The sequence below is a fragment of the Dermacentor silvarum genome, chromosome 5 (genome assembly GCF_013339745.2).
Source record: "Dermacentor silvarum isolate Dsil-2018 chromosome 5, BIME_Dsil_1.4, whole genome shotgun sequence".
Lineage (NCBI taxonomy): Eukaryota > Metazoa > Arthropoda > Arachnida > Ixodida > Ixodidae > Dermacentor > Dermacentor silvarum.
In genome coordinates this window covers 22,172,543-22,189,246 of record NC_051158.1, presented here as the reverse complement: position 1 = coordinate 22,189,246, position 16,704 = coordinate 22,172,543, and the positions used below count along the sequence as shown (strand labels likewise).

At 47.6% G+C, this 16,704-nt stretch overlaps 2 protein-coding genes across 5 annotated transcripts; one reads left to right on the top strand and one right to left on the bottom strand.

Annotated features, from left to right (window-relative positions):
* The first annotated feature begins 219 nt into the window (after positions 1-219).
* LOC119453049 (cytoplasmic dynein 1 light intermediate chain 2) lies at positions 220-3,437 on the top strand. The gene has a single exon (XM_037715030.2). The coding sequence runs from the start codon at positions 389-391 to the stop codon at positions 1,970-1,972; it is 1,584 nt and encodes a 527-aa protein (XP_037570958.1). The 5' UTR covers positions 220-388; the 3' UTR covers positions 1,973-3,437.
* A 4,568-nt stretch (positions 3,438-8,005) lies between these two features.
* On the bottom strand, positions 8,006-16,652 carry LOC119453050 (aminoacyl tRNA synthase complex-interacting multifunctional protein 2). Of its 4 annotated transcripts, none has more exons than XM_049667491.1 (5): positions 16,257-16,652; positions 15,671-15,829; positions 13,850-14,129; positions 11,350-11,422; positions 8,006-10,287 (listed from the first exon to the last, which is right to left on the bottom strand). In XM_049667491.1, exons 1-5 carry the CDS (start codon positions 16,650-16,652, stop codon positions 9,951-9,953), a joined length of 1,245 nt encoding a protein of 414 aa, XP_049523448.1. In that variant the 3' UTR covers positions 8,006-9,950. The 4 variants fall into 4 exon arrangements, with proteins under 4 accessions (XP_049523448.1, XP_037570959.1, XP_037570960.1 ...); XM_037715031.2 differs by having other exon boundaries at positions 13,850-14,141; positions 15,677-15,829; XM_037715032.2 differs by having other exon boundaries at positions 15,677-15,829.
* Positions 16,653-16,704: the final 52 nt, after the last annotated feature.

Below are 16,704 nucleotides of genomic sequence, written 5' to 3'. Positions count from 1 at the left end.
TCTTGAATATCTAAATATTGTGAAGTTTTGGTTTTGTTCTTTATTTGCCTAGACTAATTAAACTCTAGAAACTAAACCCAATTCTCGCAAGTGCTACACAATATTTAAATTAGCCTGCAAGATGCAGAAATAGTTGCATTTTATTGCGGAAGAGTAAAACAAGTAGATTTTTTTGGTACGGAGCTGTGCGTCATCATGCTTTTGCCGACTTCTTTCTGGCTTCGACACGGGTGACACAGCCAGGCCAGCCATTGATTTGCTGCGCTGCTGCGGTGTCGTCCGTCCCGTGCTTTCGTCCGCTTCGTCGCAGAACGGAGCAGCAGCTGACAGCATTTTCAACCGGACCCCTTGACGGTTCGACGGTCCGAGCGACCGGACAACCGTCACCATGGTCACCAACGCCGAAACGAGCGCGACACCCCAGAACCAAGCGGACGGCGGCACCGCCAAGGAGGATGACGAGAGCCAAAATATCTGGTCGTCCATCCTCAAGCAGGTGCAGGCGAGCCTGCCCAATAAGCTGCCGTCGCACAAGCTCCTGCTCGTCATGGGCGACAACGAGTCCGGCAAGACGACCCTGATCGCCAAGATACAGGGCAACGACGACCCCAAGAAGGGGTCGGGTCTCGAGTACCACTACCTGTACGTACGCGACGAGTACCGCGAGGACCAGACGCGACTCGGGGTGTGGGTGCTGGACGGCGATCCCTGGCACCGCAATCTGCTCAAGTTTGTCCTCACCGAGGAGACGCTCGAGAACACGACCGTGCTGCTGACGGCGTCCATGACGACGCCGTGGTCGCTTCTCGACTCGCTTCAGAGCTGGGCGACCGTGCTCGAGGAGCACCTGTCCAGGCTCCGCCTCCCGCCGAGCACCGTGGAGAGGAACAAGCTGCGCGTCTTGCGGCGCTTCCAGGACTACATCGAACCGGGCGACGAGATCGAAGGAGTGAGCTCGCCTCTGCGCAGGACCTCGGTGACGGTCGGCGGAGGCGGCGAGGACGGAGACGCGTCCTCGGGAGCGGCCGCAGCCGTGCTGCCGCTGCTGGGCGAGGACACGCTCAGCAACAACCTCGGCCTGGACATCATCGTGGCGATCACCAAGACGGACTACATGAGCACCCTGGAGAAGAACTACGACTTCAAGGACGAGCACTTCGACTTCATCCAGCAGGCGGTCCGCAAGTTCTGCCTGCGCTACGGCGCCGCGCTCTTCTACACGTCGGTGAAGGAGGACAAGAACTGCGACCTCCTCTACAAGTACCTGGTGCACCGCATCTACGGCTTCCCCTTCAAGACGCCCGCGCTGGTGGTCGAGAAGGACGGCGTGTTCATACCGTGCGGCTGGGACAACGACAAGAAGATCGCCATCCTGTACGAGAACATCACGTCCGCGTCCCCCGACGACCCCTACTCGGAGGTGATCACGCGGCCCATGACGACGCGCAAGCCGCTGCAGCGCGAGCCGGAGGTGCTCGCCGAGGGCGACCAGGCGTTCCTGGCGCGCCAGCTGGCGCTGCTCAACCAGCAGGCGCAGCCGTCGCCCGGCCGGGCGACCTCCGACGCTGCGGCGGGGGGGTCCGCGGGGGCGCGGACGCCCGTCGGCGTCCAGAAGTCGGCCGAACGCCGGCTTCCGGGCTCGCACGGCGCCCTGCCCACGCCGGGCAAGAAGGACACCGAGTTTGCCAAGCTGAGCCAGGCCGACGGCGCCAAGGGAGGCAACGAAGGGGTGCTGCAGAACTTCTTCAACAGCCTGCTGAACCGCAAGACGGGGCCCGGAAGCACGCCCATCCGCGCGGCGGCCGACAAGTCGCTCATGCACAACGACGCGGCCGCACAGCTCGAGCGCATGACCCGCTCCATCGCGAAGAGCAAGGGCATGCCTGCGGCAAGCCCCGCCGCTGCCTCCCCTGCGGCGCCGGTGACGCCGACGGAAGAGACCCCACCGGCCAACAACTCGTTCAGCTCGTGAAAAGGACTCGCTTCGCCAAGGACCCGGGGTTGACAGGTGGACGACACGGGGGGGTCGTTTGCTGGTGCGTCGCTGTGTGGCGAGAGTGGTTGCGTAGTGCGCTGAGGAGCGAGGAGGGACCGAGTAGAGAAGTACTTCATAAGGATGCCTTGGCAGGCTACTTTGTTTTGACACGCTTGGCGTATGGCATATAGCGCACACAGACAATGGACGAATGACGAGAACGCAGGGCAAGCAGTGTCCTTCGTTTGTGGTCTGTGTGAACTGTATACCGTATGTGAACTGTGAGCAGGTTGTGAAGATTCACAGGGAACGCACTGTTTACAGGCTGTTGGTGCTACAAAAATGTTGAAAAAGAAAAGTAGGATTGCATTACAGCCCTGGCACACAGCCTGATATAGGTAGGTGCAGTTTACACGGGCACGACCGCTGTATTGCACCTCTCCATTTCAGTCTACGTGCGAGGATCTAGAGAGAACAAGCTTCTCACTGCATCTGTTCGCTGTAAACTTCGTTCCCTGAAAGTACGGTGCAGTTGGTCATGGTAAAGCTACGAGTGGCAACACTACTGGTAACGCTCGTGCCACCAGTTTGAGTCATGTTCGGCAGTTCCTGCTGTGCGGCCTTGTTTTCAAAGAAGAAGTCTTGCGGTATTTTCTCAAGCACAACACGCACATGAGTATTGGTCCTTTCCCTGTCGTACTTGACCATGTGCCATACTGTCTCAGAAATACGAGAAAATTCACGACTTCACAGGGGGGGGCAAAACAAAATGAAAAAAAAATGTCGCTTTCATAAGTGTTCAGCTTATGAGAGGTGACTGTCACAAGAGCTGGTCATGGGCTGTTGGTAACAAAAGGGTTCGTGTGCACCCCATGCTGGATTTCCTCGGGTCACTTTCTTTCGAGCAGCGAGGAAATGATTGTATCGCTGACGCGTAGTACATGCCTTGGTAAATGCATTAAACACTGTACCTTGCACTTAGGCACTATGCTGCTGTTCTCGCCGAGAGATCGCCAACTAGCCCATGCAGTTACCAGCTTTGAAGCGCCACCAGAGGACTGCAGATTGATTGCTTTGCCGCCGAGCGTTTTATTCTAAGTTAACCTTCGCATGTCACGCCATTGTATTCACAGTGGCTCAGGTTCCCCAGTGTCAACACGACCGGCGGTGGCCGTCTAGTTTCACTTTTATGCGCCGTTATTTATGTTGAGTTGTGGTTTACTGCTGAGGTGTCTGCTTCACTGTGCAAAATTTAGAGCAGCTTCTGTATGCAAAGGAAAAAAAAAAAAAAAGTCTGTTCACATTCCCTTCACAAGACCTTGCGTCTTTTAACATGACAGGTACTGGTTTTGCATGACGGCAAGAAATCTGAGAAAACAGCTTAACTTTGTGCATGTCACAATGGCTAAGGGTAGAGTGGGCAGCATGTAAACACAATGGAAATAAAATGTTTCTAAATCAAGTTTTGCGCAACTTGAAATGACTGCTGGAATGTGGAAAAGCTGGTTAAGAGGTCTGAAAAGCATGGTTTCACAATCGTTGGGACATTGAGCTGGACTTGAAGGAAAAGCTAATGAAAGGCATCTTGATGCAGCTCTAATTAAAAGTGCTTCGCTTTCCATTTCAAGCAATTATAACTTGTCATACTGGTTCCATGCACTGTTTAGGTTCAGACCGTAGCTGTACAATTTCCACCTATGCAGCTTGATACACGATTGATGTAGACATAATCTGTGCTTCAGATAACATTCAGCTAGCTTATTTTTCAGAAAGACCTTATGCTTATTTTGGGGCATATGTTTGTATTCAATGTTTGATGCCCGTCATTCTCGAATGCCATTTCATTTGAGAAGAGAAAAATGATTACATATTAAATTACTATATGCAGTTAAAATAGCAATTATAGTCGCCAACTGATCAATCGTGAGAGAATGAAGATGTCGATCAGAAATTGCTTTCTACCAATTAAAATGGAGGATTACGGTGAGGACCAATCGCAGCAGTAATTCTTTTACCTGTTCAAGTCAGACTTCCAACAGCATTGCCCAGATATCAGATTAAACTGAACAAGCCAAAATTACCTATGGGCTCTCAGTGACTTTCGAAAACAAAAGCATACTTGCATTGAATTACTGCACGCATGTTCTTGCATATTCACAGTAATTTCTTGACAAAATTTTGGTATGTAAAAGTCATTGCTGGCATGGCTGACTGGCTTTTGCTTTGCTGCGATAGGCTGTACCAGTCCCAGATTCTGGACTTAGGAGTGACATGATGGCCAACATTTTGCACCCTTGTGTTCTTTTTTATTCCAACAGAATCCAAGTATGGAACTCTGCAGTGGTATGTATTGATGCCATGTGGAGAAGGGCAATTGCCCATGACTGTTTAGTGTTTCCAGTAGGCCACCAGATCTCCCGAAGAGATGTTGCACCTTCTGCTTGTGTTTCTTCACCACAGTTGAGCCTCACATGTGCGGTGACAAAATGTATAACTTGAAAGAAATGCTACAGGTGGAGCAATTGCCAGCCTAAACCCTCCTCTTGCAACATCACCACCACCACTATGGTGCACCTCGATGTGTGTCAGGCATTTTCCCATGAGGAATGCAACCTGTACCCACAGGAAAGCACCAGACATGTATGTAATAATGATGGCAATCTTGATAGAAAAGCACCCCAAAGGGTCTAATGCCTTCAGCACTGTACTTCTAAATCAGTTTACACCTTTCAGGTTGTAGTTTACTTTCACGAAAATGATTGTTGCCATTAGGGAGTTTCATAACTTGAGGACAATAGGGAGTTTTTACAAAAACGTGCTTGCAAGTGTGTCTGCAAACCCAAAACCCCCCACATGCTTGCATTTTCTAAAATAATTTTTTGCATTCTTTTGTATGCCTCACGGGTTCCGTCCTCTAACTTAGGGTCCCCTATTTCTGCCGACTATCGGCCAGATGTAGAAAGGAATTGGGGGGGCGGGGGGGTTTGGGCCATGCAGAACAATTTGGGGATGCTATTTCTAAAACTTCCCACTATTCTGAACATTCCTTTGGTATTTTGTTGCCAGGTGCTTTCCTATGAAGAGTGCTATTGAAATCCTAGATATCGTAGCCGACCTAAGCACACAACACTAAAAGAATTACAAATGAGAGCAATAATTATAGCTTAGAAAACATATACAGTTAAACCTGGATATAACGAAATTGACAAATTACCAAGAAACTTCGTTATAAAGAGGATTTTGTTATATGCAGGTTCAGCACGAAAATTCGAAAAAGAAATGCTTGCCATATTTACTCGATTCTAATGCACCCTAAATTGTAACGCGCACCTGTTTTCCATGACCAAAAGAGATGAAAAAAAAATCCTTTACAGTAGCATTCACCTCATGCTTTCATACAGAAATACAACTATCGCTCAAGATTTACTCCCAATACACTAAAGTTGCGATGAACAAAAAAGTCGCAGATTTTCGGGCAAAACTGGGACGAAGAGCGAGCAACACGATGGCGTCGTAAAGTGTCGCCTAGTGCCAGGTCAGTAATTGAAGCGCAGAGACTTGCGCAGTAACCAAAGAGTGGCGCTGCCAGCGCGTTGGAAAAAAAAAAAGAATTTTTCCTTTGGCAACATCAACTGGAAAAGGAGAGTGCCGGCTTGGCGGGCTAGGCCAGCTGCAGCAAGCGGCGGGATCAGGTTTGAATGAACGGAGGGGGAAAGGTCACGCCCGTGGCGGCAAGATCGCCGGGTAGAGGGATGCAGGCCCGCCTCGCGCATGCACGCACATGTGCTCTCGCCTCGCAGTCGCCGTGAATTCGAGCGTGCCAAGCGCGCCGCCGCCGCTTCGCATTCCGTCGTGGCGGAGCAGGGGCTTCCGGTTGCGGCTCGCGCAAAAATCACAAAATTTGTGGCGAAATCTCTAGGTTGTCGGCGGGGAAAAATTAGTTATTTCGAGGGGGTCTCCCGCTGCCACTTCGTTACGTAGAGGTCTCAAATACATGTGCTTCTATGGAGTAACGGCGGGGAATAGAAAAACTTTGTTATATCTAGGAATTCGTTATATGGAGGTTCGTTATAAGCAGGTTTAACTGTACCTAACAGGTGTGAACTTGAAGGAACGTCGACAGGACGAGTTCTTTCAGGGACAGGCCGTCTTCAAGACAGTCTTCAGCAAACTGGTCAGTGAATTCATTACCAGCAGTTTCTTTATGAAGCGAGCAGATATTTCTCAATTTAGCGAGATTCGATTACACGGTATTACTCATGTACCCATCTGGTGTCAAAGTGCAAGTTAGCCACTGACATTTGGTAATAATGGTATTCCTAAAATTTTATTGGAATGGGCATGTAAAACTTGTGCTTTTTGATGTCCAATTGTTAATATATACGTCTTTGGACGCAGCATCCTCCTCCATGACTGTGTGTACATTTTTCTGTCCTGTATTTACTAGTTTGAGAAAGCATGTCGTCTCGTACATAATCATGTTTTGAGCATAACTTTCTTTCTACCCCAATTTCGTACCACAAATTGCAGCGAGCTTAACCGCTAGGCAGATGAGCCTTACAGAAATGCCGACCTCTTGGCACCGTAAAGATAACTTGCACAAGAGTGCTCTTAACCTTATAGGAACATAAGTGTGCGGACATTGATGCCGTGTCTCGGCTGTATCATCGACGAGGTAATGGACTATTCACTGACGTTTGCGTAACCCATCACCCGAGACAATCATTCTAAAATGGCACTTTGTCTGCCTACTTTCCATGTACCACTTCTTGGTTTCCCCGTCTCTCTGTTTCTTTCCTAGTAAAGTGGGCCAATACCAAAGATAGTGCAATAGTGAAATGGGTTGATCCTCGCACCACGGGACGTATTCTGCAATGATCACTTTCGTCGACATGGTCGCCGCCAGGTGCGCACTGGTTGAGCAAAATCAAATGGGCCGATTGGCAGTTTGAGCACTACGTCACGCGAAGGTGATAGTATCGCCAAAGCGATCGTCGCAGAATATGTCCCCCGTACAAGTGCTTTAATGAACCCCACAAAGCCTAATGTATCACTTGTGATTCGTTGAATTTGACTTAACGCATATGCTGGAGGGAGTTTTCAGCTGTGAATACTTCAGCAAGCCAATCACTACTAATTAACACAATTAATTTAACTAAACTTTCATATCATTGCTTATTTTTGTCAATTTTTTATCCATGGCAAGAAATAAATGTGAACAAGTTGTTTTAATTTTCTTTGATTTGTAATGATGTTTGAGCTTTGTAGGCTAATGTGAAACCGCTACTGTGCAATCCTGATAATTGTGATAATTTGCTATTGCATCACGGTCGCTCAGGTGTAGACATTTGGAATTAGCTTTCTTACGTCTTCCTCCATGTATAACGTCGGCGTCTCACAAAGTGGACATAGCGGTAGGGGGGGGGGTCGTAAAAAGCTGTGGCACGGAGATGGAGAAGCACGAAGATCACTTACAGGAGAAAGGACATTTACAGAGGACTTACCAGCGGAAGTCGCCCCACCTCATAAACAATAAATGTTTTCTCTCTCTCAGCAGATAATGAACTTGATCAGGAAATCTCCGCGACAGTGTCGTGGGGGGAGGGGGGGGACGAATGATGACATGTTTATCATAGGTGATGAAGCATAAAACATGCATCGCTATTATTCACGCTTCTCTGTATAGTGCTCATAAAGCGAAAGGCAAACAGCAATGAACGCCTTTCAAGCGCAATTACCTGCAAGTGCGACATGCAATCACTCAATGGCCAGTTTGTAAGCATGAAGTAGTTCCAAGTGTAGGTTTTAGAATGTGAACTGTTACAAATGCGGGTGAAACTGGAAATACAACAATGCATTGGCGTAGTTTCATAATTGTTCACACTGAGCACTGTCCACACACCTCTTCGCACTAGCCTGCAAGTCATCACTGCATCCGCGGCACATGCCATATGAGGCTATGCGAACTTTTAAGCATTGAAACAAAAGGTGCAAGGTGCATTTTTTCCATTTAAGCAAACGGTCCAAACACCAAGTCAGAAATAAAATATATATGAGCGCATATTGCATAGCAGTGAAGTTCTATACAAGAAAACATAGATTCAAAGTGCGTTGGATCTGCTGCAATTTTTTGTCCAATAAAGTTCATAAACTGTTTATAGTGACTGGGCAAAAATAACAAATGGGTTAAAAAAAAAAAGCGTACTTACAAGTTATGCACTATCGACCAAAAAATTTTACGGACCAAGGGATCTGACAAAAAGCTCAATATCTCCGCAGGCTCAGAACGCAGCCTGGTATTCTCATTTCCAGTCTTTACTGGTATATGCGACAAACATTTTGATGTATGGTTTTCATGGCTACTTTTAAAGGCTGCTTGGATATTCAGCGTTTACCGAGATCTCGTGGTCCGTAAGCTTTCTTGGTTGACAGTACAAGCCAGGACAACACTACTGCCAAAAGCGATCGAAAGCTCTTTCCAACCAAATTGTCCTTCTTGTTCATGATCATCTATAGTCAACCAACTCCTTACTCTATAACATCAAATATATTTAACAGTATATTAGTGTAGTGTCGCCTTTATGATTGAACCATATGGTATGTGTGCAGGAGGGGTTGCGGGTATGTGACGAAGTGGAAGTCTTAAGTCGGGTAGTCCCGTTCAGTGCACGCCAGTGTTCCGGATCTGCACTTTGCAGTGTAAGTTTGCGTTATAATCACAACACCAAACCATTTTTGGAGGCGAGGGAAGACATCCCCTTCCCTCCCTCATATTATGCTCATGCAAATGTGGTACCATCAGTGGGACCCATGATGCCACGTTCCGAGTGCTCAAGGTAATCACGTCCCAATTCATAGTGCCTGTCATTCAGGGCGCAAACTTTAATCATGCTCTCTTAAAAGGTCATGTGACAGTCTTTGCCACAGAATGCATCAACCTGAAACAGTGCTCAGACTGTTGGAGTAAGTGCCTGCCTTATTGTTCCCTCCGAGAAGGCTCTTTGAGCACATTAGGTCAGTAAGCCTCGGCTTTAATTGCGTTTGACTCCACAAATGAAGTGTTTCACACACTCCTGCTCCATAGTACTGCTCGGAAAAAAGCCACACGCACGTACCGTGACCCACCTTTTCAGTTGATGCTGTCGCAGCTCTGGTCTAGCTGAAGCGAGATTCATCAAGCTGAAATCGGCACTTCAAAGCCGCATTTCTGGGGCCGCATTCTTTGTTATCACATTCAAGGATGCTGTCACTTTTGAACGACGTGAAGTCCAGTGCCATGCCCCACTCGAGCGAGAGGCTTCCCGTCAATGCACTTGGTGGCTATGCAATGTGAAAACAACACTGATGGGAGGTGCGACGTTCTTCCGCTCACATTCACTTTCAATGTTGACTGAAAGTGATGTTCTCAGAAGTGGTTGACAAAGGATACAGCCCCAAATCGCTACACACAGATAAAACTTCAATGTTTTATTTCGGAATTGACCATTTATTTCAAGACAGTGCCTTGCGTGTTTCTGTTGTTAAGATTCACAGGACACTTTCGTCACCATGCGTGAAAGTGTTGCAGCCCCTTAACCCACTCATGTGTGTGTTCAAGCCAAGATGACAAAGCAAAAGGAAAAAAATACTGTATCATTGGGCTCGCATAATACAATTTCAGCCACAATAATGGATGGAGATAGTGAACACAAAAGTAAACTAGTACACATTAAGTTACCGTTGAAGACCTGAGAGAAAATGAGAAATTCCAATTCAAACAAAAGTCTTTCCAGGTTCGACCCATTTGCCAATGCCTTCGCTGTACTTTCAACGCACACAAAAACGGCTTTCATTACCACAGTACTGTCAGTAAACCATTACTTCTACCCCTTAATTAACAGCACAAGGATTACACCTAAACTGAACCGTGACAGAACTGAAACACATCATCCCCAAATGTAAATGACAAAGTAACGTTTCTACTATTCGGATTCGTTCATAGATCACTTAGGACGTGGCATCCTTTGGGCAGCGCGAAGATGGGGTTTGTGCTGAGCGTCTTCAGCCACTTCTTCACGTTGCTGGGTGCCCCACACGCAAGGTTGGCCTGCAGCAGGGCGCTCCACAAGGCGATGTCGGCGAGCCCCGGCACCGACCCCAGGACGTAGGGCGTCCTGCCCAGCTGCGCGTTGAGAGCCTTGAGAACGGCCTGCTGCTCTTTGTTCTTCCCGTGGATGATGCCGTGGTGAGCCAACGAGAGCCAGTGGTCCACCTCTGTAGCCGTCGCCGCGTCTCCCGACTCGTACGAAGGGTTCAGTAGCCGGCCGAGGTACCTGCAACGTCGTTGCACCGAGAAACGATTTGATGAAACCGAAAAGTGGTCATCGGAAGACGTGAAACAGCTAAGGGGACGAACTCCAACCCTTCGGTGTGGCAAAATAACGACGTAGATGCTCCAGCGAGCTCAGAGTCTGCCACGTACTAGCAATTCCGATGTGGATGAAAAGACAGCCGACAATTTTTTCCCCACAAACCTACACGACGTGAACAGCCAAAAGCTGGTCCAACAAATTATTATTTAAGCGGATAATGTACACTGCACACCATCCGTGCCACCAGGCTGTGAGGCCTTTACAAAAAAAAATGTCGCAGTTTCGCCCGAAAGGCGAAGCATCAATGGCGATAGCAAAATTAGTAGAGAGCTATACGGAGTAAGGATAGTGGTTTTATCAGCTGTATAAACTTGGACATGCAGCAGCACCAGCAACGCGCAGAACTGTTGTCGACGCCGTCGGTGGTTTGCCCGCGTTCGCACCGAACGCGCACGGCGTTGGTGACTGTTGCCAGGGCCTCTGGGGGCGGCTCGGAGGTTTTCGCCGAAATCAGAACGGGAAAATCGTCGAGCAGCGTCGTAAATCTTACCCACCTTCTCGCCTCGCAACGTTTTTATATAAATACGCACCTGGTGCCGCAGCTAAACGTCGCCTCCGCTCCCTCCTGACCCCCCACGACCTTTCGCGCGATAGAAGTCGCGTTTGCTCTCTATATATATGGTGATTGTAAAGGACGAAAAAGACGCTTAATTCGGCAGCCCTTCAGGGAGCGCGGCGCAGGACACGCGTTTGCTCTCTGACGTGCATTTGCTCCCCGTGAAAGCGCGCGTCCCTCGTGCCCTTTCACTCGCACATACAGCGTCCGGAGCGCGGCGACGATTTCATCGCCGTTGACGTCATATGGAACCTCATGGCGACGGCGACGGCAGAAATCCGCTTTGGAGTGTCCATATAATTGCTATCGCAATAATACAAGCCACCAAACAAAGACTGCTCTCATTAGCACAAATTAAATCAGATTTGCAGGCCGCAATAATCGTTGAAAGGCATTCCTCCGCTCACCTGATGAGGTTCACCTCTCCCACTATAGCCGCCTGGAGCACAGGGCTCACCATGACCTCACAGTTCTGGTCCACTGCAAAGATAAAAAAAAAAAAGGCTAAGAATCACTGGTACACCCTTGAACTTACCGCATTTATTCAATTATAAGGCGGTCACGATTATAAAGCGAAAGAGCCAGTTAGGGGACCCAAGAAAAAGAACTTAAGTGTGTACACTAATATAAAACCCTTTTCGTCGGCTAGTTCACTTGCTATCAACAGATGGCACTTGGGCCGCGCCCAACCACTTCATGGCTCAACCTCTGCCTTGTCGCCTTCACGACGGTTTCATTCCCGGATGCGGCAGGCACGCCGCGAAAGGGGTGGAATGCAAGAAGAGTTTTGTACTTAGCCTCAGGTGCACGTCACGGAACACCAGATAGCTGAAATGAAGCCGGAGCCCTAGCACTACCGCGTCTCACATAGCCCACTACGCAGTTTGAGTGAGGCGGCATCAAGTCGTCTTTAACTTCATTCCTTGGCAGAAGAGTTTTAGCCGATTTCAGCAACCATGACTTGCATGCTACATTGTACCTTTTTAACCTTCTGTCGAAATAAACTATCCTATCCTAACCCCCCCCCCCCCTTTTTTTCCCACAAAAAGTATGCTGTACGCATCCACACTTGAGTAAGGCTGCTTTCTTGTTAGTGGGTTGACAACTGTGGCATTCTCACAATAATCTTTGTACTAAAGGCTGATCGGCTTGCAGTGTTTTGTGTTCACAATGGAGAAGCATAGAAAAAAAGATGTACCACTCGCTAATGCTAATCAGAGTTAACAAAATTGTTAACTCTGATTTACTGTAGCTACTCCAATCATTTCTTCGTCCTTGTTTCTTTGTGCCAAAAACCCCGGAATATAATGTCAAACTGCCATCTAACTCAAACCAAGGTTATGCTGTGGGGCAAAAAAGAAACAAGAAAGAAAGAGAGAATTATCATAGCCAAGGTCCACATAAAGATATGGTGGCCAGTTAGCACTGCAAATTTAGTAGGTACCCGTTCGTGTTTGCAAATATTTATTTCCTGAGCAAACGTTGAAACACCGGCTTGCTGCACTGCATTGGTGTCATGCGCTGCCGTTGGTAAACACAGGCAGCTAAGGCCAGCTTAGGCAAGCAATGGACACGCCACCATATGATCAAACATGACAGCACCCACGGGAGCGTGGTGAAAAAGGTTCTATAAGCCTATACAAAGTAGCCGACGGATTGCCCAAAATACCGAATAATCCGAAGCCCCCCCGAATGATTGGAATAATCGATGTAGGTTACATGCAAATTTCATCCTGAGGTGTGACTCCACGGCAGCACGAATTTCGCCTTACAATGCGGCTTCACTGCAGCATGTGCCGCATTGCTGTGAAGCCACAGCGTGAGGCAAAATTTGCACCCCGCCTTAACTGCCAATTTTTTAAAATTCTCGGTGTGGAGTCATAAACGCGGAAATACGGTACCGCATCACCTGCCAAGGTTTATTAGTTGCTACAATTTGCGCTGCTGTCTAAAATCTGGAACGCCCGTAATGTGGCGCTGTCGCCATATCGAAACGGTAACTGAATCCATCAGCCTCGCATATAAAGTGAGGGGTGACTTCAAAGAATTCTGGGGAAAAAAACCTGCCCTTATATTTAAATAAATACAGAAACTTCAACATTTCAATTTCACAGGAAAAAATTAGCTAATTAGACCAATATTGGTAAAAAATTATATTGACAAGACCTTCCTGTTGAAACCAAGCCAGTGTTTCCTTTACCAGTGGGCTGTACTGTGTAAGATGACTACTGGCTTGTATAAAGGGGGTGAATCCAGATAAGAACGAACAGGCAGTCCTAGTCACCATCTTGGATTTTGATAAAATTTACGTTTGGGGCAGGTCTTTAACCCAGCACTATGATTCTGAATTTAGTACTGCGGGGAAAAAAAAAATTATTCCAACCTAAAAAAGAATATGCAGCTTTTGGCAAATTTCATAATTTCTCAAATTTATGCATACTAGTGGAAAATTGGTACAGTTCTTGATCGCAATATTGTTTTTCCAATAAAGAACATGTGAAGTGGAACCTGATGCATATTTTATAAATTATTCACAAAAATGGAAAACGACCCAGAATACCTGTAATTTAGGAACTTATTTCTTCAGATACGTTAAAGTGGGAAAATAATAAAACTTGGTGCCTTTTGACTTACGAGATTGTGCCTTCATTCGGGGCAATTTCATACGTAGCGAAGTGAAGCGCCGTTATGCTTTAAAATTTCATTCAAGCGCAAGCGGTTTATTAAAAGCAACGAAATCTGAAAACTGTTTTGTTTTAAACGTCACTTTTATGTTTTTTTGAATGTCACCCTGGTTAAAGTCAAGGACATGGTCTACCATTCTCTCCCCCCCCCCCACCTCCCAAAAAGAAAGACACCACATTGCTTGAGTGTCTAACAAGTTACAAAGCTCCAAAGTCAGCTCACCCTGCTTCCAGACCAGAGTGAGGGCGAGGTCATGAGACATGCGCGACTCTGCCGAAGGTCCACTGTCGGGACCGGCAGCCAGGAAGGAGAGCTCTGCAGGCAGGGCGCCCACGGAAGAATGCGTGTGGCACGCGAACAGCACTCGCATGTGCTGCGACAGCAGGCGACGTAGCGGCCAGAGGCTCCACGGAGGGTGATCGGGCGACGCACTCACTACGATGTCCACGAGGGAACCGCTTCGCTTGCCGACTGGCATCGCCACTCTTGTCGGGACCGCCGCCTGTGGTTTCGCCTAAAAGACTTGTCACGTGTCAGTGATGCTGTATGATGCAGTTAGCTGAAGAGTTCAAGTTCACTCTTCACATGCACAACAAAGCAACTGCAGTAGAAAAAAAAAAAAAAAAAAACAGTCCCTGAAGATTCTTCTGTGCGGTACGGAGTTATGTGCTTGGTCACTGCACAAAGTAAATAAAAATATGACGAAAAGAGAACATCGACTAAGAAAAAAGAAATTTTTTTTTGGTTGCTGTTCCTATTTCTTTGTCATGCATCTTCCCGACCAGATTGGATTCCGTCACACCCTGGATTTCAAATAAAATTATAATCTGAACATGCACATGAGTTCATGTTGAATTGGCAGTGTGGAACATGGCAACCAAGAAAATGAAGCACACCACGCGCATCCACAGTGACTTCAACACTCTCGCTGCCGCCAGCTGGCGTGCTTAAAGTTACATTCCTGCTACGCTTCTATTTCTGCAGGAAAAAAGGAGCATAGAAAACACTGACTAACTGATGGAGTCTAGTTCCAAAGTGTCCCACAGGCTACTAGAGATGCCGCAGTGGAGAGCTCCGGGTTCATTTTCACTGCCTGCCACCACATGGCGGGGCTCACAGCATCTTGCCAGGGAGGCACGTAATCGTTATGTTGCAAAACACACTTATAGCATTTAATTAACAAGTAGCGCTAGTGTATGTCGTTTCCCTTCCAGTCTTGTCCTTTGTTTCTGTGCTACGAAGTTACATTATGGAATACCAACTAGCCTGATCTCACAGTTAATTAACAACTAACAACGATTTGAACATGTGCATTGAATCTGCCTAATTTTGTGCCCAACCAATGGCTTTACGTGGAGAAATTTGCCATAATTGGAGGAGGACGTAAATGCTCAAGCGATGTTAGATCAAGCAATGCTTCACTGAGCTTGGTGCATTAAACTGAACAAAGAAATCGGGACATACATGATTAAAAAGTAAAGAATTGCCTTCGTTTCTAACATGAGCAGGCCATTTGCTGCATTTTTTGCTCGAGTGCTCCATACCAAGAAGTGCATTTTTTTTTTCTTATTCTAGAAACGCATGAAATGCGATTATAAATTCAATGACCGAACGCTCGATCGGCCAGCAGCGCGGCTTAAGCCACAATAATGCGTTACTACTACTAGCTGCTACAGTGCCGACAAGCAGGTTACGCCAAACCAGCATGTTATCGTGCAGGAGGATAAGAAAGGAGATGAACCGAGTTCGCAAAAATGCCGCAACAGCGTGAACGTCACGTGAGCAACCATGCCCGTTACATAGTTAGACCAGTACAAAACAAACAATCGATAACATGCCAAATATTAATTCTTATAAGTAAAAGGCAGTGCAATGTGACAAAAGCTGCTTATATTCGACCTGTACACAATTATCTCTACGCGGAGACGGCCGACGCTGTGGTCAACAGTTGATGCAACAGTCGCAGTTGATACACGCAAACTAAACTACCGTGTTTCCAGTGGAACACGTGTCTACGCTAGAACAAGTTCAACGTCCTGTTACGCTTACCGAACTAACTGCTTCACCAGGGCTGGCCTCTTTAGAAGGAGGCTTGGCCTTGACGCACTCCACCAGCTCCCTCAAATGGTTCAACCTCTCCAGTAGCTGTTGTTGCCGGTGTTCCAGCTCAGCTACCATGTCCCCCGCGTTGTCGATAGGCATCTAGTTAAAAAAACAAAACACGCACACACGTGATCTCATCAATATTTAAGATTCTTAAATTACCATGCAGAATTAAGGTTACGGTAAACAAGTTTTATCAAATGCTTCCGGTATTAAGCCGCAGATCGTCATCGAAGGAACGTCGTTACTCGCATCTGGGTCCTCTAAACGTGGTCCGGGCTGGTAACTGTGTTCACAACCCCCCCTTCGAGAGGAGGTATTTATAGACAAACGGTCTGCTATTTATACAACGATCTGGGCGAGGAGCCTCTCGTCACTCCCGGCTATCTACGCAGCAAACATTACCTCGCGTCAATGAAGATAAGACACGTTAGTTGGAGACACGCGAACACACAGGTAAACACGAATCGCAGCCGCTGCCAACGTGGTTGCGTGAGCTAACGTTGACACTGCAGCTGCCACTTACCCCGCCGTTCGGGACGTTGGCGGCGCACGTTTCACCGTACACATTTGCCACCCTGTACATGCAATCGGGGAGTTCGACGCCGCTAATTTCTTCGTAGATCGGCGTCACTCGGTACATGCAGCCGACCGGCGCGGAAGCCATGTTTAAAGAGACAAGCAAAGTTGTGTCAGCGCATTGACAGGTGGCGCGAGTTTTCCCGCCCGTTTGAAACGCGCGCTCTGATTGGCTAAGGTGGCCATTATTTTCGGATACCAGAAGGATTGCTTTTTTAATGGCCGATCTAGTTTGCATCGCAATTCCGGCCCGGTTGATTAAAGCCTTTCTTCTGACGGCTGGTCCGAAGGCACGGCCGTCGCTGCAAACGCGGAGATTAGTTCGTGCGACGATCTTTCGCATTTTGAAACTGCTATGGCGGCTGCCAGTCTGGGCCAATCAGAAGCCAGCCTGG

Coding starts and splice junctions, on each gene's coding strand:
- LOC119453049 (XM_037715030.2), top strand. CDS start 389: ATGGTCACCAACGCCGAAACGAGCGCGACACCCCAGAACCAAGCGGAC.
- LOC119453050 (XM_037715031.2), bottom strand. CDS start 16,652: ATGCGAAAGATCGTCGCACGAACTAATCTCCGCGTTTGCAGCGACGGC. Junction 11,423..13,849: donor CACTCTGGTCTGGAAGCAGG/GTGAGCTGACTT, acceptor TTATCTTTGCAG/TGGACCAGAACTGTGAGGTC. Junction 10,288..11,349: donor GGAGAGGTGAACCTCATCAG/GTGAGCGGAGGA, acceptor ACGACGTTGCAG/GTACCTCGGCCGGCTACTGA.